The sequence below is a fragment of the Megalops cyprinoides genome, chromosome 2, assembly GCF_013368585.1.
Source record: "Megalops cyprinoides isolate fMegCyp1 chromosome 2, fMegCyp1.pri, whole genome shotgun sequence".
Taxonomy (NCBI): Eukaryota; Metazoa; Chordata; class Actinopteri; order Elopiformes; family Megalopidae; genus Megalops; species Megalops cyprinoides.
This window is the reverse complement of record NC_050584.1, coordinates 35,223,101-35,248,505: the sequence shown is the minus strand read 5'-3', so window position 1 is coordinate 35,248,505 and position 25,405 is coordinate 35,223,101. Positions and strand designations below refer to the sequence as shown.

The following is a 25,405-nucleotide window of genomic DNA, read 5'->3' as shown; positions in this document are numbered from 1 at the left end:
CACAAAAAAAAAAACAGGTAATGTTAGCAAAAGGCTTAAAATACTTTGTTTGGCAGTAGGCAGTTAGGGAGGATTCAAATTACATTAATATGCATACATTACATTAACGTACAATAATAAGTTGTATGTTTTGCCAAAACCCCATTCACAAGCTCTTTACTTACCTCTGTAGACTCATTAATTCCCTTCTTAATGACCAGTCAATTAACAGGTGCATATCCATTAAACCATTAAACCTCTTACACTCACATCATATACACATCACAATGCAAACAACACAAAATGGGAACACTGATATGCAATTGACAGCACCATTGCACACCTCACAATCCAGACAACACAAATAGGAAAAGTGATGTGCAATTGATAGGTCCATTTTGCAGGTTGTGTTAAGTGGCCTTTGAAAAAAACTAGATATCCACCTAAATAAAAAAAACAGAGCTGATGTTCACACCACTTTCAACATGTTTCCTGCATAATAAGCACATCCATTAATTTCCAGCATGATTAAAACCGATAATTAACTGCAAAAAAATAAGTGCAGTGTTTGACAAGTGAAGGCATACCTCCATGCCCTCACCTCAAGAATGGATCATTTATAAATATGGCCTCTTATTGCTTGCTCACAGTTAAAATGGAACCCAACTGAGTTTCACTTCCTTATATGGTATTTTCTGCGCAGATTTAAAAACAGGGCTAAAGGCACCGAATATTAGGTTGACTTCGCAATTTAAATGCTGAAACTAGCAGAACAATCAGAACATTTGGTTTGAGCTTCAGTGGAACATATACATTTGGTACCAGTTCTAAAATCATTCAAGTTTGTAATACAGAGGTGAAATGTGTCATGGTGGAAGATTAAATAGACATTTTACTGCAAAATTAAGGAAGTTCATTCATATCTATACTTATTCTAAGCTATGTTCACGCATCTAAAATTTCACATAGTACACTGCATTTTGCATTAGGGTTCACACTAAGTTCTCTTGGGAGGGTTTAGGGTTTTAATTCTGAAGGTGAAACAAATGCATTGACCCTGAAAGTGGCATGTATCTGAATCCAAACCAAGATTTGCATTCCCTTGTTGTAAGATGAGTGCTGAATAAGTCTCCGTATACATCAAGCAGGCTTTTTCACTTCTCATTTCCATTCCACATGGATTCCAATTCGACTCTGTGTACATTTACATCCTGGCAGTACTCAAAAGAGGTGTGTTTTTCATCCAGAAAAAGGGGTAAAAACTGAGCCTCCTCCCCTAGGGTTTCATTTTTCTCCATGAAAGGGCTGCTGTACAATGGGAGCTCATCTGTCCAGACTTCCTCCCCTGAAAGTATAAGCACAGGAGGAAATTGCAGTGCCTTGACCCATATGAATGTGAAAAGGAAGATTGTTTTCTAACCACTACAAGTAAAAGGCATCATTCCACTTAAATAAGATATAGAATACATGTCCTTGTACTTCTGAGCAGCAAGAAACAGAATCAAAATTAAGGACCTCACATCATAAATTCCACAGGGCTAGTCACATTTAGTCATGATAGACAGTTTCATACAGTTACATAAGGCATCATGTTTCTGTCTTTATTTGTGTTCTTTTGTTGGTACAATACACAGACAAGAAAATATTCCTTTGCAGTCAAGTGGATAGATGTATTGACCATTGATTTTATTCATGAATAGTATATGATTCATTTTTGTTCAGATGAGGACCTTATAATGCAACTCCCCTACTGGCCTCCTTGTATGTGCTATGAGACCCCCGCAGCTCATCCCGAATGCTGCTGCTTGGCTAGTCTACAGTGTCCCCAAATTCAGGCTAGTGGCAATGGCTCACATACAGTATGTTTCAGAATGCAGCACCATATAGTGCACAATATAAGATAAAATGTCTGGTTGATCTGGCAAATTGAGCAACTACTAAATATCAGTGTTTGAAAGGATGTAAAAGTCAAACATGCAAGTAGCCCCATTAGTACAGCAAACAAACTAAAAGAGCTGGATGATTTCAGTTACTGCAGGTCAACAATGGCACAATTCTATTCATGTTCCCAATACCATATATAGAATAACTTACCACTGTTTATCAGTTTTAAATATTAATATCATATGGTTGCTATCCAGTCTGACCAAAAATAACAGATATTTTGATGTCTAAGGACCAAGAATCATTTATACACCCACTATTCAGCTCATAGAGCTCTTATTTTGGGGAATTTTACATAGATTAAAGTAGATCTTGTGTATCTGTGTATATACATGTTCTTATTGCCAGGTTCAGAGTAATCTCAGGTCAGTGCTGTGGTTATGTTCCTACACAAATGGCAGTACTTCAGAACCACAGTGACCGCAGTGTGAAAACACATTGCTTCAAGTGGTGTTTCTCAATAGCCCTCAATACACCCACCTTCTTCTAAAGGCAAATGGTTCTGAAAAGGAAAAAAAAAACCACTACCAATAGTAACATTACCACAGGCTGTGTCCTGAGGGTCTTTGCAGAAACACTGGCAAACCTGAGTTCCCCTGGCTCTCAGGCCCACCTTTGTATAGGCACTTCTCTAAATAAATTTCACTTTCCACATCCTTTGGGTCCTTATTAAATCAAATCTACTAATCTCAGGCAAAACAACAGTATTTGACCTTCCCCACCTAACCATCTGCAACAGCAGAAGAAAATAGCTGTATGGTATTGCTTGTTGTTTCGATCTCTCAGCTCTCTAGCGTATCTTCCTGTTTTAATCTGTCTGCCCAGTAAATTGCTCCAAATTTGTCTGTCACTTCTCATCGATATATAAGATTTTCTATGTTGTATTTCAATCAGTAAGCGTAAATGAGAGCATAATGTTGCCACTCTCTAGATAAACTACATTATATAGCTTCAGCAAGTCATATTCTCCTCTGAAAACACCTGTATGATACAACTGATTAGGTAGACAGGAGTACTGAAATTAACCCAATTCAAATTCAAATCCAAAATTGAAATTAACCAAATTCAAAGGAGTGAATCTTATTTTTTTAATATTTTTTTAATATAAGTTTAATATTATCAGTCCTCAAAACAAAACTGCCAATTATTAGGGCAGGATGAGATTGGATCCACAGGCTAACATAAGACACTGTAGTTTTCATTTCAGTGTCCAATCCATTTGATTTCAAGACCACGTGTTAAAGGTTAGGAACATGAAATCCATGATCAATCCCTCAATCCCTAATAATCTGTTCCTTCTTCTAGTGAGTGGATTTCAATCATGGGAAGATTAGTCAAATAACATCACTCAAAAACAGTCACACTGAATAAAACATCACACACTCAATACCACAGTGAGCTGGCACACATTATACACCTTATAATGATCTGTAAATCGTTACAAATGGGTGGGTGGAGGTGTTAGATGTTAGATTTTCTACCTTCCTCATGGAGTGATGTTTTAGATATTAAATAACAAAGTGAGGAATGAAGTGAGAGTTAAAATGGTGCTTTGTCATCTACTGTCTCTTTATGTTTTTGAAAGGGCAGGCGATGCTGGAGGAAGCCATCACAATGGAGGATAATTTTTCTGTCATGTACACCCCTTGCAACGGGAGTCTCTCCAAGGATGGAATTCAAAAGACCAAGGAGATCTTCCAGAGGCAGCATCCTGTGTACACACAGTACCTGTTCACAGGTATAGAATTGGCCCAGGATGGGGTGACCATCTCCATTTTCCTGTTTTTCAACAGTTCCGTAACATAACACTGTAGACTTTCTGATGAAAACACAACTCGTTGTTGGAGTCATGGTTATCAGTCAAGCTAACTATACTAAACACTACAGACCATCAATTCATAATGTCACCAATTGAGCTGGCTCATAAACTGTGGTCATGCCTCAAAACATTGTTGCCTATTAAAAAATATCAACTGATAAATCACCATTGTGTCACAGTTATTGATACTGGATCCAAAAAACATAGTCCTTAGTTCCTACACTACCCCAAGATCTTTTCCACTTTACACTATTTTATACATTGTGTGATCTACATTACATATATGCTTAACAGACACCTTTGCAGAAGGTGATTTGCAGAGCTGTCATATATAATCCATTTACGCAGCCAGATGCGTACAACAGTACAGCAGTATCTCGGACAGGACTCAGAACCACAATCTTTGGACAATTGCAGGTACCCTCGCACTACTCCTCACTGTGACAGAGCATAAGCAGCAATCTTTCTGAAAGAATGAACTGAGGATTAATTTCGAGAAAGTGAACATATCTTGCTTCATTTTAGGGATTTGCACTATTTTGTCTGAAATAAGTAAACTGCTTCTGCAACCAGGAGCTAAAAGGTGTTAAAAAGGTTATGCTCTCTGAATGCATCTCAGGTGACTATGAGCGACAGGTCATAAATTAGAGCAATCACAGGCTAGCTGTGACCTAGCACCTCTGCACCTCTAAATTGCGTCGAGCTGTTCATGCAAGGAGCCCACAGTGCTGCATAGCAGGGGTCAAACACACACGTTCACGCTTCAATTACAGCTTGCCCTGCGTTTCTTCATCTCTCCTGAAAGAAATGTATGTTATACGAAATGCATATCTCCAGTACCGAGACTGTGACTTTGCTGTGACAGGCTTCAAATTGCATAAATATCTCACTCCCCTGTGTAAGTATGTACGATCTATGATGCTCTTTAAAGGTCCCATCCCACCTCCAGTTCCCTGTGCGATTGACAGTACTATTCAGCTAACTACTGAATTAACCCACAGCAAAGAAATTGTAGTGGGTTGCTGCACATGTACACAGGCTCAACGGGATCAGGTTGGAGTATCGTGGGAAGCAATCAGAAAAAGTGGAGTGGGGAGACAAATGGGAAGTAAAAAGGATGCTGTGTGCCTTCTGTGAGGAATCTCTCAAGGCCTTTGCTTAAGCTTCCTGAGGCAAGCCTAGCCCCTATTACTCTGAAATAGGATAACGGGCCCAGCAAAGAATATCTCCAGGTGACCCGACCAAAAGGTCAGAGGTCAGAGAGAAGAAGGTAATAATCATCTATAAAGTGTCGCTGAGAGATGACCTGTAAAGATATGTGAAATAATAGGATGGAGATTCAGCACTTTCTAATCACTACGTCTGAGGGTAAGTGGTAACCCTTACAAAATTTGAATTTGTTAAAATATGAATATGTCAATATAATTTCTAAAAGAAGGCACATTATAGCAGATAAAAATACAGCAACCTTCAAAGGTATGCACATGCCATTTTGAAGAAACAATAACAAAAAGATGATTTAACACTGCATATTAAGAAAACATGGTAGATACACTGTTTGAATTATTCTTATGTCCAAATAAGATCCTGAAAATTTAATCCTGCTACTCAAGGTTGTTTCAGAGTTAATGGATATTAAAACGATGGCACTGAAGCATCAAAAACCATCAGGTGTAAAAGGCAGTTACACAGTACAGTAGTAAGCAATACATTAGTATCATTTTTTACTTTTCTAAAAGACAGTGCTGTCTGAAGAAATTCCCTACATGGTAGGTGGTAGCTGTATTAAAACAAAAAAAAAATCACAAGAAGCTGAACCAACTATTTTCCAAAAAGAGGATACAAGATAATGTTCATGTGAGGAAAGTGCTTTAGAAGGGTAACTCAAAACCAAGGACAGTGTTGGCTGCATGAATCTGATGTTCATGGCAGAGTTGTAGGAAGAAGCCTTTTTAACACCATTGCACAAAAAGAAATCGACCTGACTGCAACTTAATGACGCTCAATTTCTGTTGGATGAAGCAAGTTTTAACAACAGAATGTTTGATGCAAGAAGGTCAGGCTGTAGTTCAGAAGAACATCATCACTTTTGTGAAATATGGAGGTGGATCCGTTTTTTTTTTCTTTTTTATTGTGGGTTGATTTATATCTTCTGGCCCTGATGAAGGTTTGAGATTTATGTGAGGACATTTGGCTAAAAATCTGGTTCCCCCTGCTGTGGAGCTCAAGATCAAGAAATTTGAAGGAGAAATTCTGCTAGAAGTAGTGATCAAAATCCCTGTGGAGATGTGCTTGACCCTCATAAAAGACTGTGGAAATTGTCTTCTCTGTGTCATCAAAGAATAATGCATAACATACAGCTAGTAGGTGTGTATATATTTCATCATCATAATCATGTTTAAGAAAAGAAAATGCAATTGTTCATGAAATATGCTGTTGTCTTATGTTTTGGAAATATAAGATATAGGAATTTTGGATTTGGAATTATTAATGCAAAAAGTATTGACCTCTTATTTCTGTTATATATTTGTAATTTATCAAAGAATGAGGATGAATGAATAATGAATACATCTTTAAAATGCACATATATATTTTAAACATGTATTGTTTCAAAATGGAAAATTACCAAATATTTTTGTACAGATTTTTAATCCACAATATGTGAAAGGCCTACTATTTTGGTTCAATTTGTGCTCTCTCGTCACATTTTTTGCCACATGTAACTTCACAGTAATGTCGGATTTTGCTCAGATCTGGCACACTTATTGACCTTAGTCCAATGCATTACATTTTTGGTTGCCTTAGGTCCAAGGCCATACCCAGTATGCACTCCAGATATATTTTGTACACATCACTAGAAGTTAATTAATTCATTTCACATCATCAGGCATAGATTCTCAGGCATTCTGGCACACAGGGTTGCAGCATTGCTTGATTGACACATGTCATAGTGTGTATGTATATGACATTCATTGGTTACACAAAGTATCTTTACTGGGAAGCCAACACACATAAAACACACACACATGAAAATGAACATATTTCTTTTTCCCCGTAACTCCACAAATGTTGAAAGAAAAACACCATAAAGTGCAGACTTCAGTTGCACACTGATAAATACTGCTACACTCTAGGGGAGTGGACCTCAAATTGGATTTGGATTAAATGGGAAGCCTAACAGTAATTCCCCCCATCTTCCTCTCTAGATGCCAGTGGTAGCCACTTCCTGCCACAGACGACCAGCTGGACTGGATCTGCATCTCAGAGGTACACCCTGACTTTGGGGTTCAGGAGGAGTGAGGATGGGAACTTCCTAGATCAACTGCTCACCAGGAAGTGTCCCATATTTACAGGTGAATGTGATCAAGGTGGACTGCATGGTTGCACCCCAAGTGCCACTCGCGCTCTAACAAGCGAGTCAACCACTTTATAATAACCTGCGATGATACGTTGACAAAATACAGTTTGGGAATATGTGTGAAAGCAGAGATAAAACAAAGCTTTCTTGCAAAAAATGCAAACAAACTGAATATGTGAATTCATGGCCATGCACCAGTGATTTCACGACCTTGACGTAGTGTAAAGGCATGGCTGTCACTGCCTCCGCTTGCTGATTATCATATCAGACTGTCAGCCAGCAGCCTCTCGGCGCTTCACACAGTACATAGGTGGAAACTGCTCACTTGTACAGAGAATCTAACAGAGATGGAGGCTCAGCTTACCACCTGCATCAGAGTTTATACAGCACGTGGATGCCAAAATACCACAGTACTACAGATAACAAAACACCAGGCCTGTTATTGCATACATTTTTAGTGCATTTATTTTTGGCAGTTAGTCTCTTCACTGATGTTAATTCACTGATGATTGTTTTCCTGTCCTGTGCATGTTATAACAAGGAGCAGAATAATGTGCTATCAAACTGAATTATTCTTTCATTGAATCGATAGTCAGCTTTAGTTAATTAATCTACCCGATGAATCCAAGAATCACTATAGCTCTGCACAATACAATAACATGTAAACATCTTTGGAATGGTGGGTCACCTTTCCACCTTTTTCAAATGGTCAAGTTCACAGAGCCCAGTTGATCTATTGACTGCTATGACTCAGTGTTTCTTAATTAACCTCACTGTGTGTGGAACCAGATAAGCGAGTGGCTTTCTGACTCGAGATATTCTGTCCATGGCTCCGTAACCTGAGGAGTTGAGGAGGTCAGCACTGTTTGTGCCATGGTTGGGAGCGTGGAGTGTTAGGAGGCGAAAAATCAATACATTTGTGTAATGTATCAAAGAAGAGGGACGAAGGGGGTCTTCAAAACAAATCAATCATCTTCAAATGATGGCAGCAGGTGTCACTGCTGTGCTTTGCGATGGCATACTGCTTGTATTTAATAGCTGCGCTACTGGAATGAAGAGTTTCTCAAAGGAGGAAGGGGAAAAAATGTGCTAATGCTTAAGAGAGCACACTGTGACAAAGTTGGACCAGCATGTTGAAGTGAGGTACTGCAGTCTTAACACAATGTCTTTCTTCATTTATTTTGTTTTTAAGGAAGTAGAACACCGTTCAACCCCCTGTCTACAGAAGACATTGAGAGGATGAGTGACAACTTAGAGAGGAAGATTCTCCCAGTCTTAGATTTCCTTAAGTGCACCAAGTTAGCTGTGGGTATATTTTAAAATATTTAGATTCCAATCATTACTGGTCCCCTGACCCATCGCGAGCAGAGAGTACTGGTCAGCAGAATCTACTGGTTAGATTGGAATGCATCTGAGCCATCAACCATAAATTCAAGGGAAGTATTTGAAACAATGCTGGACATGAAATAATGGATACCATGATGTGTATCTGTTACCCATCACTCTATAGGTTTCCAGTATTGTACAAAATGCATTACTAATTTTCATGTTCTGCATGAACGTAAGATAGTTCCAACATACTGGTTGAGGTATTGGGGGCTGGGGGGGAGGGTCATATACTGTGATGTCTTGCAAGTCAAGGAGAAAAATATAGTCAAGTGCTTTTAACTGCACTAAAACTGCAATAGCCCCAAAATCACTTCACTCTTTCATTCACATGATAATAATATGCCAATGCCTCACAAATAATCCACTATCTAGGTAGGATATATTCTGTATCCTACTACAGTACTGTTGCTCAGTCTAGAAATGATCTCTGATGGGAGGCATACTGGAGTACCGACACTTAAAGGAGGCATATCACTCTTTAACTAATCACCAACTCAGTGTTTGGCTGTTACAGATTTGCATGACAATAATTAAACCCCTGCTATTAATTGATAAAGTCAGCGCTAATTATGAACTTGAAACAGGATGACAGTGAGGATTATTGAGCTGCTTCTTACTGGGTTACATTTTCTACCATAGTGCAGCAAATAAAATGACTGTTTTTGAAAACAGGCAAAGCATAAAATGTGCGGTTTTAAAATGTTACTGAAGGGCTGCTGGGGCCTGTCATCAAAGATCCACATTTATACCAGAGACCGGTATACAAAGGCCACAAGAGAAGCCCATTGCTGCTGTTTAAAAGAACAAGCCTTTAACTGAAGTGAAGTGAATGCCACAGCACCAACTAGGCATGTCCCCACTGTCACATTCTCCTCAGGTATTAGTCAGGCCTGCCATTTCTCCCAAATGACATGACATACACATGTGAATGCAATATATTATATATATATATATATATATATATATATATACAAATAATCACAAGTTTTATTTTAACTGCCCATCTTACATGCATGGGGTTTCTGAACTGCAGTGACTAAGATTCACATGAGCCCTCTCCCATGAGATTTCAGTGGCTTTCCTCATGGCAACTTGAGAGAGTGCAACAGTAAATGAATGACAGAGGAGTTCAGTCACAGTTCATTCTCTTGCTGAGGTGTCTCAGTGCCTCATCATTTATTAAAAGGGAATGCAAATGCAGATGCATATTGCTATTAGCCTACAAATTGGAGCCAGTAAACAGTCATAGGGGAAAAAAGTTACACAGCAATTTAAGGTGCATCAGACAGAAAACAAAATAGCAGCAGATGTGCCCGTATCTTGCAGTTTGCAGTGCTCAGTAACCCAGCTTGATTTGTGTTGTGTGTCTCAGGATGCTGGAGGAGTGCAAGGCCCAAAAGAAGCGTTCTGTGCACATGACCAAGGCACAGAGAGAGCGAGAGAAAGGGAAAGAGAGAGAGAGAGACCACCATCACGAACACAGGCCCTTCGCTGACTAACCCATTTTCTCCCTTTGGAGCTCTCAATAATTCAGATCACAGATTATTGGATTTTTTAGATGGACCGAGCGCCCAAAGATCTTTGGAATTCATACAGAGCAAAAGAAAAAGCTCTTGCCGCATGTTTGGCCATTTTTGATTCGATTACACCCGCGACAGCAGTATGAGATGCAGGGAGACACAATCTTCTGACACGTTAGTCACTCACTCTGTAGAGACAAACCCAAATGAAATTCTGTCTGCCCAGTATTAAAAAAGGGGATTGAGCCTGGAACTCAGGAACTTAGAGCCGCAGCCTTGCCATTTTCAACTAATGTGATTGTAACAATACATCAGTTTAATTCACCCTCAGTACTGTAATGTGAGAGCCGGCGCCTGTATTCATCCACATTGGGTGGTAGCGTTACTCAGAATCAGAATTTATAAGGAGCTGTGGTGAAAAGATTTCTTTTCCCTGGATAATATAATGTAAATATAATGTGCATTGAATATAAGTTGGTTTTAATTTTTTATAAAAAGAAGTGTATTGACAAGCATCGTGATAGAGTAATTGCATGTGGCCAGTGTCAAAACACTCATTGCTGTAGGTGAAAGCTGGACATCCATTTCTGACTGTCAAAAAGAAAACCAGCAAGGATGGTGTAATCACAGTAGTTAATTTTCATGACCAGCTGTGGGGCACTGTATTAGTTATTATATTTCATACAGTGATCCCCTTAAGAATTGGTGTGGCTTGACAAAATAATAAATATCAATGCCATTCCATATATCTGCTAGCCCTCATTTTCATGAGTGACCACTGACACTTTTCAATGCAGCAGTGTAGCAAATGTGAAAAAAGAGGTTTTGTAATGTGTATATGACCAATATCTATCAATATGTGGATGGATTAAATGCTTAAAAATGACCTGTCCATAACCTCAACTTTTTTTTGGTTTGTTTTTGTTTTTTGTTTTTTGTTTTTTGTTTTTTTTGCAATATGGAAGGTGGAAGGGTGCAAGCAAATACATTTTGAAAATGGGCAGTGATCTTATGAAATATTCACCAGGAGAAAAACAACATCAATCCTAAAGTAGGGGAGTTGCTTTTTTTGCTGGGAATCGAAAGTAAATAGTGCGATGGTGAGGGCAAAAACAGCAGGATGGGCCAGAAGTAGAGAAATGGTGCTGGTGAAAAATGATGCATGCTGAGGGATATGTATCTGTAATAAAAATGACCATTAAAACGATGAATGACAGAAAGGATGATAGCAGGCCATCCTCATGCTAGAGAAACGAAGGTTGGGATATGAGCACCATGAGCACCGTGCAACAGAAAAAGAGCATTCACAATTTGTAGTGGAGATCTCAAGCTCTTTGTTACTAGAAATAAAAGAACTAGCCTTACTTCCACTGAATTCCACTTTTCAGTTTATAGAGAAACAGCACAAAGGGCGTGCCATCTGACGAGATTAGCCTTGCTATTTTGCCATTTCCTACTGACGTGCCATAAGAGAGAACAAATGTGATGAATAAATTAGGGAGGTTTTACAGCTGTAATGCAGGGAAATTGAGTTTTGCTTAGCATCTGTGAATGGGGATTGATTGGGGGGTGGACAGCATGGCTGTGTCAAACCTTTTCCTTCTTCTCATGCGCACTGTGCTTATGCCCACCAGGTGGGGTTCTCAGCAGGCTCGGGGTTGATGGAGAGGCTACAGTATGCCGACTGCCTGGGCCAACTGCGGCGCGCCAAGGAGCAGTCTGTGGCCGTGCATCAGACTTTGGCTGAACTAGCAGTTGCGCCTTACCTGCAGGACATCAGTCACTCAGAGACCCAAATGGTGAGCAGACTCCTGCGCCTGTTGGATGTGCGTCGACCTCGCGTGCCAGCAGCAAGACGTCCATGACCTCGGCTGCACCTTTGAGTTTCAGAGCCGCTGCATCTCCCGAGGGCCTGCAGTGGAATTATCAAGGAGCACATTAATGGAATGCAGGGGAAAGGACTGGGTAGCTGTTTTAATAAAGCCTTAAATTATGCACGCCAATAAGCAGGCCTTTGTTTTGAATATTTATGGCACAGAAAAATGGAAAAAAAAATGCAAGGCAGAGCCTTGGCATGTCCATTTTCGAGAGTGAAAGAGAGAGAAGTCTGAAATAGGTGGCATAAATCTCGTTCTGGTATAGTGATGATGCTTTATAATTGCCTCTTTACTAGATTAGCGCTGTGGTGAGATTGACCCAGATCAATGCAGCATGATTTATGTGATAGAGTGACTAAATATGCTGTGAATAGAGAGCCAGAGCCCTCTAATTGCTGGGGCGTTTATATGGGCTCAACAGGTCGGTTCATAGAGTTGTTAAATGCATTCAATTCAAGGGTCACCTCATCGGAACTTTGCACGGAGTGCTTCTCCATCTGTAGCTGTGCAAGGTGATAATTATAATTCAAGAGTCAAGCAGAAAAGGGGAGTGTTCACTGTCTTACAAGGCAGTACAACACAAACAATGGATGAAAAGGGTTCCTTTTCAAGGAGGTGAAGAGAATGGAACTTACAAGATCTTGCTGGATGCTCAGTGATAAAACCTTTTTTTACACGTTGAAAGGAAGTCAATTGAAATTGCACTTTTAACAGAGATACAAAGTCACCATTTCTCAGAATTCACACCACATAATGCATATCAGCAACTCGTTTGTTTGTGAAGATTACAAGACAAGACTTTCCACTTCTTTAAGGGAAACTTTGAGTAATTCAGGTTGCATTCAGCTGACTAAAATTTCCAGAAAAGGTTATGTATGTCCTTGTTTAATAGCTCCTATAGAAAAAAATTGGAAAATGATGTGCTGGGGTACTCCACATCAAAATGATGTGCAATTTCAACAGAGGCCCTGCTTCAGTGTTCCACAATCTTTCCATGATCACAGCCTTCTCATAGATGGGTCACGGTGCATATTAGTTGCTCCCACATGGAATGATGAATGAGGTGCGCTCAACTCGGCCATTGTTTTCCCTCAGCCCCCTGTGTTGTGAAAACCCTCATTTGCCTTCACTAGAAAAGGAGCGGAGACAAGATGGCGGTGCTCATTGTATGAGGAATGAGTTATAAAATCATCCTCCGACAAATGATTTTTTAATTAGCTTTTAAGTCTGTGTGTTTAGAGAAGTTATGGCGGTGTGTGAATTGCGCTCTGATAATCTTTATCTCCGGCCCACAGCTGCAGGCTCTAATGGCAGACAGCATGGACACCCTTGAAGGAAGGCGGACTGATAAAGAACGTGTGTGGAATGAAATGCAAAAGGTAAATAGAGAGAAAGGGTAAGAATAATGGATGCCACCCGCCCCCTCTACCCCCCAAACACTTAGCATTCTCCCCAGAATCAAGGCAATGATGACACATATTAAATGAGGAAAAAATACTGTGCATTTTGTTAGGAAAAATACTTGATGTGACTGTCACCTCTGCTCAAATTAACAATGCCTACTGAACTTTAAAATGGCGAGACTTGAGGGGTTTTATTAAATATTGTGGGCCAAATGATTGCCTTTCGTTAATTAGCGTGGATTGGGCATTTCCCGTCGCTGTTATCAGGGAAAAAAGCCAATTGCTTGAATGAAAACAATTTCAAAAAGCACTGAACACAGAGGTACTGTATAAATAGCACAGTTTTGAAAACAGAGCCCGGGGGGGGGGGGGGGGTCTCAGCCTGAATTACAACAGATGGGAGTCATACCAAATGGTCAATATCTTCATTAAAAAATCTTCGTCCACTATTACACATTACTATTAAACATTTGTGGACATTGCATCCAATGCATACTTTCCAAGAGCCAATAACACTGCCCCAGTTATGCGTATGGAACATGAATTTGGAGTCTGAAGAAAAAGAAAAACACTTTGTGTGCATAGATTTAAGGAGCAAGGCTCTGACTGAGGCATTGACCGCGGTGATGGTGATGAATGGGGAGGAGAGAGGAGACATGACAGTGGGTCAGTCTCTCTCTGCATAGTGAACGATGACGTGGAAGAGGGTCAGTATTAATCACACTCCCAAGCCCCAGCTGATCCCACGGCACTTTACTGCCTGTTGCCTCCAACCAAACTTTGGTATCGGTGCATTTTCTTTGAGAATCATGGCCATACATCATCTGACACCATTTGTAATCTTGATTGGTGGGGAGGAGGAGGAGAGGCACAGTGGGGTACAAGGCAGTTTCATTTGAAAATATAGGAAACTTTTTTGTACAAGAATGAAAAGTTTTTGCATCAAAACCGAGCTTGCCAAATAGTATGACAGATTCGGGGGAAATGGTAGCATTATACGGAATATACAGCTATACTTGTGAGCTTGTCTTGTGAACATTAACATCAGGCTTATTGTGACACATTTTTCCAGCTACACCGTTTTGGAGATGACATACAGTAATATCAGCCAGTGTTTCTCACTGAAGTGTAGGGTTTGAAATTAGTCATAAAAGCTGGCGATGCTACGCCAGCCATTCATGTCTGGCAGAAATTCATAGCTGTAGTCCTGGTGCTTGACAAAATTGAAGTTCAAACTTGTTAAAACAAGCAAATTAGTTATCTAGACAGTGCATCTTCCTCTTGTCCTTCACACAGTCAGCCTAAATGTTTCATACCACATGCCGATTTCTAGACATTAGACCTGACAAAAAAGACAGTTTGTTTTAGAAGGTGTATATACAACTACCCATATCATGAAAGAAATGAACCACCTTGTGTGTTTCAATTTCAGTTTGAAAACTGGTACTTGGAAAATTGGATGATGGTAATAACCTGTGATGCCCACAGCTTTTTATGAAGTTATGAGCATCAACCAGGAAAACTCTTACTGCAGCATATCCATCAAGTATGGCTTCATTTCCACAAATGCTGTTATGAATTCCATTTTGTCAGTAATTTGGTTGTGGAAAGCATTCTTTGAGAGCTTTTATGGTTTAAAGTGCGGTATCCACTCAATTACACAAATTGACTTCAAGGTGGTAGTCTTTCTATGGTAAGATGAAATTGATTGTGTTTTTTTTTCTTCTGACAAAATCCAAGGTATGTTGCAATTTGAAAGGTCCATAATTGCATAAAGTGTGGTGCATAGTTGCATAGGTCTCAGTAAGAGGGCACTGTACTTGATGACATTTTAGTGACAGAAGCAATTTTCTCTGATTGTTACATATATTGTGCACATTTTTTTCCTTTTTTGTACTTACCATCAGGAAAACAGTAAAGATAGGCTGTTACTACTGGGGTAAACTTTGCCTTCATACATTTTCTCTATGAAGCATTTAGAGAACTCTTCATTGTATTAGCTGACATAAATAAACTGCTTAAATACTGACCACTTCCTCCCTTAAGTTTGTCACTCCAAGTACCCAATACCGTAATCTTACCAGCATTCTTGGTGTGCTCAGATATGCACTAAAGATGGGTAAATCATTGCTACGGTTGTGTTTGTGAAAATGAACAGTTGCCTGCAAATTATGAAGTTAATGCCAATATGTGAATTTCCCCCCTTTTACTGTATATAATCAATGCCCAAACCCATCATAAATACACATGAAATATCCTACCAGTGGCAATCATCTGTTTTTAATACATTCACTCCTTGAATTCCATCCAAATTCTCCACTAAGTCAAAAGTACATTATCAGAGAGACACAAATGCCAACTAACTTGTAGTCCCATAAATACACTGATTGTCCAGTTTGTTTGGACAAGTCATTATGTATGTAGGTCCCATTGTAAATCCCACCACATAAAAAATAACAGTTCTTTCTTCTCTCCTTTAGATCGTACCAACAGTTTCCACATAATAAAGTAACAAGAAGGGACATCAGCTTTTTCTCCTTGCAGCATCTGATACTTTGTGTCTTGCTTTCTCCCCGATATGAATCATGAAATATCAAATGGGATAGGACTGCACCATTTAAACTGTAGATGAAGACCTGTAGTACCCCTCTATGGAAAATAATCAGGACAAAATTATTGCACAATACTGCTGGAATATCAAGTTAAAGCAGTATGATCAGTGATGTACTGATGGGCTGTACTGGAGTCACTGACCACCATCTGCAGCAAACATGTTCAACACACACACACACACACAAACCAAAACTACCATTAACAAGCACATTATAGGTATTATTTTCATGGGAAATGGACCCTTAGCCACAAAATATTACAAAAATAAGTCAATATTCATTAGCATATGTCAATACACTATTTCCCTCCTCCCTCGCCTTCTGATTTCAGTTGGACGTGCTTTGGCAGAAGTGATGGACAGTGTGACAGGCTTTGCTTTAGAGCACATCAGCTCAGCTTCCAGTAGTATTACAGCAAGTATCACATTCCTGCAATGCTTGCATTTACTCTTTGATTTTCAGAGCAGCACATGCCGATACATTGTGCACACTAATAGACCAGTTAATTGTAGGCTGAGCTGGGTTCTACCTTTGTGTGTGGGGGTGGGCTCGGCGTGCTCTGCAGCAACAAGGAGCAGGGAGCAGTATTGCAGGAGCAGGCCATCCACACATTACCGCTTGCACGTCACCTGCAAGCAAAATTCTTGCGCCCCAGTGCCCTGCAAGTGAACGTGCTCATTCTGGGCTCCAATCAGATGGCTAAGATAAATAGACCTTGCCACCAGGCCAGCCTCCCCAGTTCTCATTAGCGCGTCAGGCAGTCTGCGGGAGTGTGGTGCTTTATGCCCAGGTCCCAGCTGCCCCTTCTCTCATGTTCCGTGGTCTTTTCTTTCCAAATCGGCTTTAATTCATTTCTTAATCCAACATTCACTATTAGCTCTCCTCCCCTCCTTCCTGTTTGAATACTGCAGACGTAAATTCCCACGCCCCTCAGTCTCATCACTAGAAAATGAATGAAGGAGCAGGGGCTAGTACTGCATTTTAGAAAAATAATTAAGTCCCAGAGGGTTTACACTCCCAGCACTGCACAAAACGACGAGGGCACTGCAGGCCAGTTACCTCTAGTTCCTTGAAATCTGTTTAAGAACAACAAGACACAGCTCAGCCTGTGTGTCTCACTGCTGGTCATTCCTAGATTGGTTTGCTGGAGGACCTGGTCTATCAGCTGGAGGAGAAGTATCTGAAGGACAGAGGACTGAAGGACACCAGGAAGCCAAAAGCCAGGGAGAAGAGGGGCAGGAAAAGGAAGGCCGCACCCAGTCTCGAGGAAAGGTTGGCAGCCACAAACCAAGGGACTGTGGCAGCCAAGACATTTATACACTCCAGGCATGACAATTGGGACAGCAAAGGCCTGTCTTCAAATTAATGAGCCATCCCTTCACAAAGACTCATCTTTAGCAGGAGGTTCTCGCACACCATTAGTCTTAGCTGGCAGAAATAAATGGACTTTGCAGCCTCGCCTTGACTCTGATTTAGGGTTTTCCCCCTCCCCCCATCTTCCTTGTTTACTTGTTAGACACAGAGTTTCCAGTACTGTGCCCCAGTTACAAGGCCTGGTCAGACAGGATGCCTGGGGGGGGGGGGGGGGGGGGGAGATGGGCTGCTGAATTTATGCACAAGAAGTGCTAAAATGTTTGCATATTTGAACTTGCTTATTTGCTCATGCCTGTTCATTTAAGATATTGTAAAGCAGTCTTATGCTAATTTGTAAACAAAACCAAAAAACACATGCTGTATCTCTGCATTTTAATAACGTGCCTTAATTTCAGTTTATGCATCTTATTCCATGATTTTTAACAGGGGGTTTCCACTTAATAAGCTTCATTATTGGGCTTACACCCTTAACCTGAACTGTGCCAGGAAATATGCAGCTGTATAAATATATAAGCTGAAAAAATGTAGATTATGTATATTAAGTCACCCAGAAAGGGACATCAGCAGAGTGAATAGATAATAATAGTAGACAACTGGTATATTGTATATACTGGTATATGTGTACTTGAGTAAATTAAATAATTACTTGTAATAAATCAATTGACCTCATCAACAGAGAAAAACTGCACAATAATATCCCATACCATAACTGCAGTGCATAAGCCAATAACAGGTAATAGTTTGCTTTAGATGTAATGTGTTGTTGTTACAATTATCTTAATAGTATGTAGTAACAATCACGTTAATGCAAAAAGTGCAATTTGAGGATTGATGCAGCCCAGGCAAACCACGTGAGTATACACTATCAGAGGGCTTCTTGTCACTCACGTACCAGCTATTGATTGATTGTCCAGTGCTGCCTTCTTCAAAGTCTGAAGAGTCCCCCAAGGGACAGCAGTCACAACCATTCAGCAGTATTGACAGGTTCACCAGCATCCAGTATGCCGCTCAGCCCAGTTTCACAGCATTCACCCACCACTGTTTGATACACTTACTTTTCCCAACAAATACAGGTATTCACTCAGAGGACCTTTCAATTGATGCTGTGTTATGGACCCCTTTATGCAGCTAGAACTGCATATTTTCCTGTTAGAACCGCTATTATAGTGACCTTCAGACTAGAATGCGATGACAGCAGGATGCAAGAAGTGGAATTACTCTGACACTGAAAATGACATGTGCAATGTTGTGATCAGCAATATGGCTGTGCATTCATTGCAGTAAGGAATAAATTAATGACATTCATTGTTGAGTAGTCAAAAAAGAAACCCTCGGGCTTTGTACAATATTGGCACTTCCTAAAGATTAATTATGTTTGCAGTGCTTTCCAATTGGTAAACAAGTATTATAATCCTGTCTTAGACTATGTTTAATGTATGTTTCAAATTAAAGGTCATTGATGGAATGCTACAGTGCTGTAATGAAAATATTTGATTGCTGCTTAGTACGTCACAAATGTTAATGGTGTGATATGTGGGCATTAGAATGTTTCTATGCCGAATGACATGAAAGACTGTCAAGGAAATGTGTTATTGAAAATATGTCTTCTGTTTCATTAATCTTTACCACCACTTCTTATAATTATGAAGCGACAGTAAGGTGCACTTTATTTTGCCGTGTATTTGTCTTTATAGTGGAGAAATAATCTCTGGATTCGAAGATCTTCTTGTTTGTGTTAGCTGTCTGTGTACCCTGAATTTCAGAGGCCACTGTCAATTTAGTCTCACTGACTGGAGGAAGGGCCCTGAATTCTGTGGTCAACCACTAAATTGAGATGACAGTAAATCAAAATCGTCACATAGGCCTACAATTCAAGCACAGACTCAATATTCTCACTAGGTGTGACAAGTCACCCTGCTTTAGAAGGGTAACAGTTGTCTGCTACTGCATGTTCTACAACAACTTGCACTGTTAGTAAAATCAAGTTATTGCAAGACTCCTGGCAGAATACTTAGGTCAATAATGATAAACTCAAGACTTACTTGCATGGCAACAAGCTGAAACAAACCAACCAGTGTGAGCCCAGACATACTTCAATAAATGAATATCTTGTTTTTGAATGTGGGGAAGATTTTTGAGAAGCTTAGCATAATGTGAGAAAGAAGCTAGATTCCCCTGGTGAACTGTCTCCGGTGATGTTGACCCATCTAATTAAAAGCATAATAAACCATCCTGATTAAATGCTAATACTGCAAATAATGGAGCTGGGAGTGGGAGGACCAAAGAAGCCATTCGGAAGGAGCTACAGGCAAGCAACTGCTGGAGCTGCAAGAGTCAGTGCTGACTTCAGATAGTGGCCTCAAGTTAAAAATGTTTTGTTTGGAAAGCGGAAATTGTACAGTGTCATTTTGATGCCTCATGAATATTAAAAAAAAATAGGAGGTGGGGAGAGGGAGGGGTAACATGATAACAATGGAAAAAAATTGCGATGAAAAAAAATTAAGACGGTATATAAAATCCTGGCGATGGACTGTTTGACTTACAAATATGCAGTTGTCAGTGAGAGAAGCAGCAGGCTTGGCTGACAGGCTCTCGGGGAATGCGAGATCCTTCAGAAAGCACGGGGATAAACTATTTGCTCAGTGCCCAAGAGGGAGCGGAGGTAAACATCTCGTTTGCCGTGTTTTCAAAGTCTGAGGAGCCCTTCCGATCAAATGCGCTAAGCACAATAACAGTGCCGTGACGTAGACATGCTGCGGAGACCTCCCCCGTCTGGAGAAGACAGAAATTAAGTTCCTGTCACCACAGCACACAGGATCCGTAACGATTCCATCTCCAAACATAATAGGATTCAGAAAGAGTGCAATGCAGATAGCAGGATGTCATCGGCAGCTGGATGATTAACCATGAGTCGAGCATGTCATGTGCATTAATGCAGTCACAGTACAGTGTGGGTTTGGGGAAGAACAGACATAGGAACCTGTGGCCTCAGTACCGTGAAGGCCTGTGAGGCAGACAAGCTTAACTGCTGTACAATTCGATGAACCAAGACCTGCCTTAGTGAATCATCAAGGATTACCACAGGGGTGATGGGCGCTGAGCCGTTGCTCAATTTGGTGATAACTAGGATTGGGTACCGAAAGCCGATGCCAATATGGCACCGGTTCCTATACGACCGGTATCTACTGGACCAAATCGCAACGCAGATTTCGGTGGCACTTAAATGCTAGAGCTTAGGGCTCTAGCATTTAAGCTCTAGCATCGCCGTCGCGATACATCGAATAGCTATTTCTAGCGCAATAACAGCTATCCCCAGTATGTGGCATTAGGTTTCTGCCCTTATTTTTTGCCCTTCAGTCATACCTGTTGCAGGAGCACACCTCCAGTTTTCCGAGGCCATGTGAAATGCTTCCGGGGGAAAAAACGCCACTCGTATCTATTCAATGTTGATATCACAGCAACAGCACTATGCTGCTTCCATGTGGTAGATAGAAACACATGGCTACAAAAATAAAGAGTGAAAACATATGTTATGTGTTTTTCAAAGCTAATAGGTAAGTTAATAGGTAATTAACATATAGATACAAGGGATATTTTTCTGCCCCGGAAGCATGTTACTGAACTTTGGAGGTGTGAATTTGTTATGTAAATTTGTTAAATATATAAATATAAATAAATACAAAACACTTAAGTGTACTTTAAACTGTTAACAGTTAATATATTGTTCAATTTCAAATATATTGTTCAAATATTAGCAATAAAAAAAGACATTCTTTAATGTCGTCGATCATCGTTTTGTGCTTTTTTTTTGTTGTTGTTTTTATTGAAGTGGTTCTTGGCACTGTTTCAGGTACCGTTAAGGCACCGGTACCATTTTAAAAGTATTGCTTTAGCACTGGTATTGGAAAAAACCCAACCCTAGTGATAACATACATCTGATAACCAAGGTAAGCTGCACTGACACAAAACACACACACAAACACTGCAAAAAAAATCAAATAAATACAGGGTTGGTGATGAATGCATCTGGTGCAGCCAGTGCTCTCTCAAACTCAAAGCCCCATTTACACCATATGACTGTCAACACGCAAGCCTCTGCTAGAACAGAGACTTTTAGGATTTCTCAGAACAGGGGTTATTAAAGGCCACTGAGGAGAATGGCTCCCTGGAAAACAAAAACTGAAAACAGCCTGCTTGGGCATGCCAAGCATTTCTCAAACACACATGTACATATATAAAGACAATATATAAACATATCATTATGTATATTATATCCTAAAGAGATATTATATAAGTCAGTCCACTTGGATGATCCCTAGTAAAGCCCATCAACATCTTAAAAAATACACTTCAGTCTCCCTGATTAAATTGTGCTATTTATTAAAAAAAAAAAAAAAAAAAAAAAAAAAAACCACCATATACATTTAACCTACTAGCTGACACAGGGAACCCCTCTAATTATTTACAACAGCAGTGCATCAGCAGGGAATCAAACCAGCAACCTTTTGGTTACTTGATGGCCTTTTGCAAAGAGTCAGGGAATAATCTTTCAGTTTTCCACAAAATTTTCCCATGACCATTCAATCCTATGCAAAAAAAGATAAAACCTAATGAACAAATCTGCTTTAACTATTTGGGTGTGTAAGTATAATTATGCAACTCTCAGGTTAAAAACTGACCCCGGGGTTAAATCATCATTTATGCTTAACTTTAAATTGCAATTAAAAGTAAGAATTTGCATGTATTTGGAAGTCAAAATTAAGGGTGAATTTTGGTTGAGGTCAGACAAGTTGGAAAAACCAGGGGAAACGCTTGTTTGGTGCGTACGAGTTAATGTGGGCACTGGGCACAACTTATTTGTAATATCAAATTCATTACTTTGAATGACAGAGCTAATTTTGTAAATTGTATGTAGTGAGCTATTAAGAATATGTGATTTGTACATGTAACTCAAGCTTTTGTCTGCTGAAAGAGTTTGTTGTCGATACGGGTTTCCGAAGTATGTTGTGTCAGATTAATAACATGTAAATAAAATTGTGAAAGAGAAGCCAAGTGAAATCAAGGGTGCAAAAAGTTGTAGAACAGCAGACATCATGATGCAACTGTAAATCAAGAAAGACCCTCTGCAATTTTCCAGTAGGCAGAAGACGTACTGAAATTTAATCATACTTTTCACTGTAAAAGTAGAGAGTTATAAAGGTACTGCAGAGCATTTTTTTTTACAAGCATGTATCTGCTTATGCATGTCTGTGAATATCACAGCCTCTGTTGTAATCCATGTTTTTGCCATGTATCTTATGTGTTAAAATGATAATAGGCATACAAATTTGTGAACAGGTCAGACAAATGTGCATACAAACTGTAAGAAATTTGTTGAACAAGACATGTAGTGATGGCACTGAGCAATAGGAAAGATTTTTAATTTTTCTAGGGGCAGAAAATGGTACTACAACCACATTATTCAAGTGCCTGTAGATAAATGTTCTTCATTTATGCTTTTCTTGTGACCATTTATTTCTATTAGGAACTATTTTCATGCAACTCAAGTTATCCCACACTGCATATTTTTATTCAAAGGGTTCAGTTCTGATTTTGTATTGGTCGGGTTATATTAAAAACCACTGTAGCACTGTACTGTAGCAGTTGGCTAGAGTAAACCATTGTAGTATTGTATCACCTGAGTATGATGAAATTTAGTCTATACAAACAAGACTGGCTGATACCCCCAATAGTAATGACAATTATTATGGCGGGAGTATTGGAGGATCTGTGATGTCATTCAGCAGGAAAATTAGAAAATGGTCTAAGTTTGGCTATTTGTTGTGTATTGATGGTCATATGAAGTTGCATCAGAATTTACAGAATGTTAGGAGAACAAGCATCACATAAAAATGTTCCATCTCTTTTCAAGAAATCACGTCTAGTTCAATTAATGGAAGCAAAGAGTGGCTGCGGAAAAAAAAAATGGCAGCACTTCACTTTTTAATTGACACTGGGCTATGATATACCAATCCTCTACTTTGTAACAACTGGATGCACTTTTGAGGAATTCGATTGTAAAGCTTGATGTTAGTTAAGGTCTTAGAGAATATAAAGAACCATTTTCATCAGATATGAAATCTGGTTTATCAAGGAGTTTCAAAATGGGATCTACACCATGTTATGGTCATTAGACATACTGTGTCTGCTTAATCAAGTGGAAAAACTTTTTTTGTGTAGGGAAAATCTAGCCTGCCCAGCACACAGCTAGACAGTATAGGATACTTGCACTCAGTGGGAATGATGCAATTATGTAATTTATATGAAGCAGCTCATAAATTTATATTCCTGCACCAAATTATGTGCGATTAGCTGCTTTGTTCCATTGGATTCATTTCATTTTCCGAGATTGAAAGGGCACTTTATCGCATTTGTTCTTCCCTATCGTTCTCCCTCCCTCTGCAAAAAATTTAAAAAAAAAAGAAAAAGTAATTGATGCAGGAAGACGTTTGCAACAAACCGAAAGCCTCAAAAAAAGTGCAACTGGTCTCTTTTTATCAGCTTACTTGGAAGCATTAAAAAAGAAAAGAATAATGGTGAAATGGGAATTTAGCTGACGCCAGGGAATATGAGAATATAAAAGGCCCCAGTACATAGTTATCTCATTAATATGCAGTCTGCCTAAATTAGCATCCAAAACTATAAGCAAATCATCAAAGGTGGTTACATGGTACTAACCGTTAGTGAGGTTTTGGTAGTTGCACAAATGTTCCTTCATCACGGTTGCAGCAATTGTTATTGGTATAATAAGTACAAATGGAGTTTATTTTCTTAGAGTGCACGATCCATTAAATCTGTACACACAAGCCATTCAGTCCTGTGAAACGCGAGCCCCCAGCAGTCAAAAAAGAAAAAAGATAACAAATTTCAATTTCAAACACACAAGAAAAAGTTTGAAGCTGCCTCCATAAAATTTGAAAGCAGCATTAACTGTAACATCTGAAGAGTTTTAAAGGAGTAGAAGTAAACGGTTTAGTTTGTCTCCTAATAATCCAACTGCAAAAGCAGGAGGGAGGGAGAGAGTTCATAAGTGATCCACACATAATTTAAGTGAACTCAAACTCTACTGCAAAGAAGAATGGGAGAAACTGCAAAATGTACGTGTGAGAAGTTGGTAGAGACTTAACTTAATGGAATCTTTGCAGTTATCAAAGCAAAAGGTGCTTCCACCAAGTATTAACTTCAGGGTGTGCAGACTTATGCAACCAAAACAATAAAAGATTTTCCATTTTGTAAAACCTTTTTGAAAATATGCGGCATTTGATTCTCACTTAGACATTGCTGGTTACGATGTGTAAATAAAGCTTAAAAAAGGTCTGAACAAATTTTGAAAAAGTGTGTTGTGTGTGTGTGTGTGTATAGCTCACACTGCACAGAGTCTTTAAATAGATAAACTGTGGATGATAATATTAAAGGTAAAGAGATAAGTATTTATATCTCATTTGCCAGAGATCATTTAGCAACATGCACATTGTATAAGACGTCCATTAATCCTTTGAGCTGTCACAACCAGGTCGCTTCCACTTCCTCTGACATATCAAAGCATTTGGTGTAACAGCCACTTTCCTGCTGGATAGGGTGTGATATCTTTGTGAACCTGTCTGAATTTTAAGGAATACGGCTTTCAGTGGTTGCCAGGTAAGTATCTCCTTTCTAAAATAGCTGACGTTTAATTGCCACTGATTAAAATGCAATCATGCACAAGGTTTCGCTGAATGATAACTGTGCCTTCTTTGACACATCATGCAATGGTGCCTATTCCCTTTGTGTTCTCTCTGAGTTTTTTTTTTTTACCACCGAAACTGGGGTCATTACGATCACCTTCAAGAAGTTAACATGATGAAAACTCATTTGTGCACAGTGCCTTTTGAACACACAAAGAGCTTCAGTTGACTGAGAAACTTTGAACGTAGCAATTACTGACGTTAATGGCTGAATAACAGCCAGCTAGAAACTTAGCAACTGCATGAAGAAAGATTATAACTCTATTTAGTACTCAGCTTTCAGTCCAGCTAGACCCCCGTGATACCTCCCAACCCTGACCATTGATGCAGTAACATGTACCTACTCATTTCAAAGTATTCGAGGGTT

The 25,405-nt window shown here is 39.5% G+C and overlaps 1 protein-coding gene across 1 annotated transcript in view; it reads left to right on the top strand.

Moving 5' to 3' along the window:
• LOC118771044 (spermatogenesis-associated protein 16-like) overlaps positions 1-17,267 on the top strand; it is a 37,459-nt gene extending 20,192 nt beyond the window's left edge. The window contains exons 5-10 of the mRNA XM_036518899.1: positions 3,514-3,661; positions 6,949-7,095; positions 8,293-8,405; positions 11,644-11,808; positions 13,182-13,265; positions 17,037-17,267. Of these exons, the coding sequence (XP_036374792.1) occupies positions 3,514-3,661; positions 6,949-7,095; positions 8,293-8,405; positions 11,644-11,808; positions 13,182-13,265; positions 17,037-17,267 (888 nt within the window). The remainder of the gene's footprint in view (positions 1-3,513; positions 3,662-6,948; positions 7,096-8,292; positions 8,406-11,643; positions 11,809-13,181; positions 13,266-17,036) is intronic.
• Positions 17,268-25,405: the final 8,138 nt, after the last annotated feature.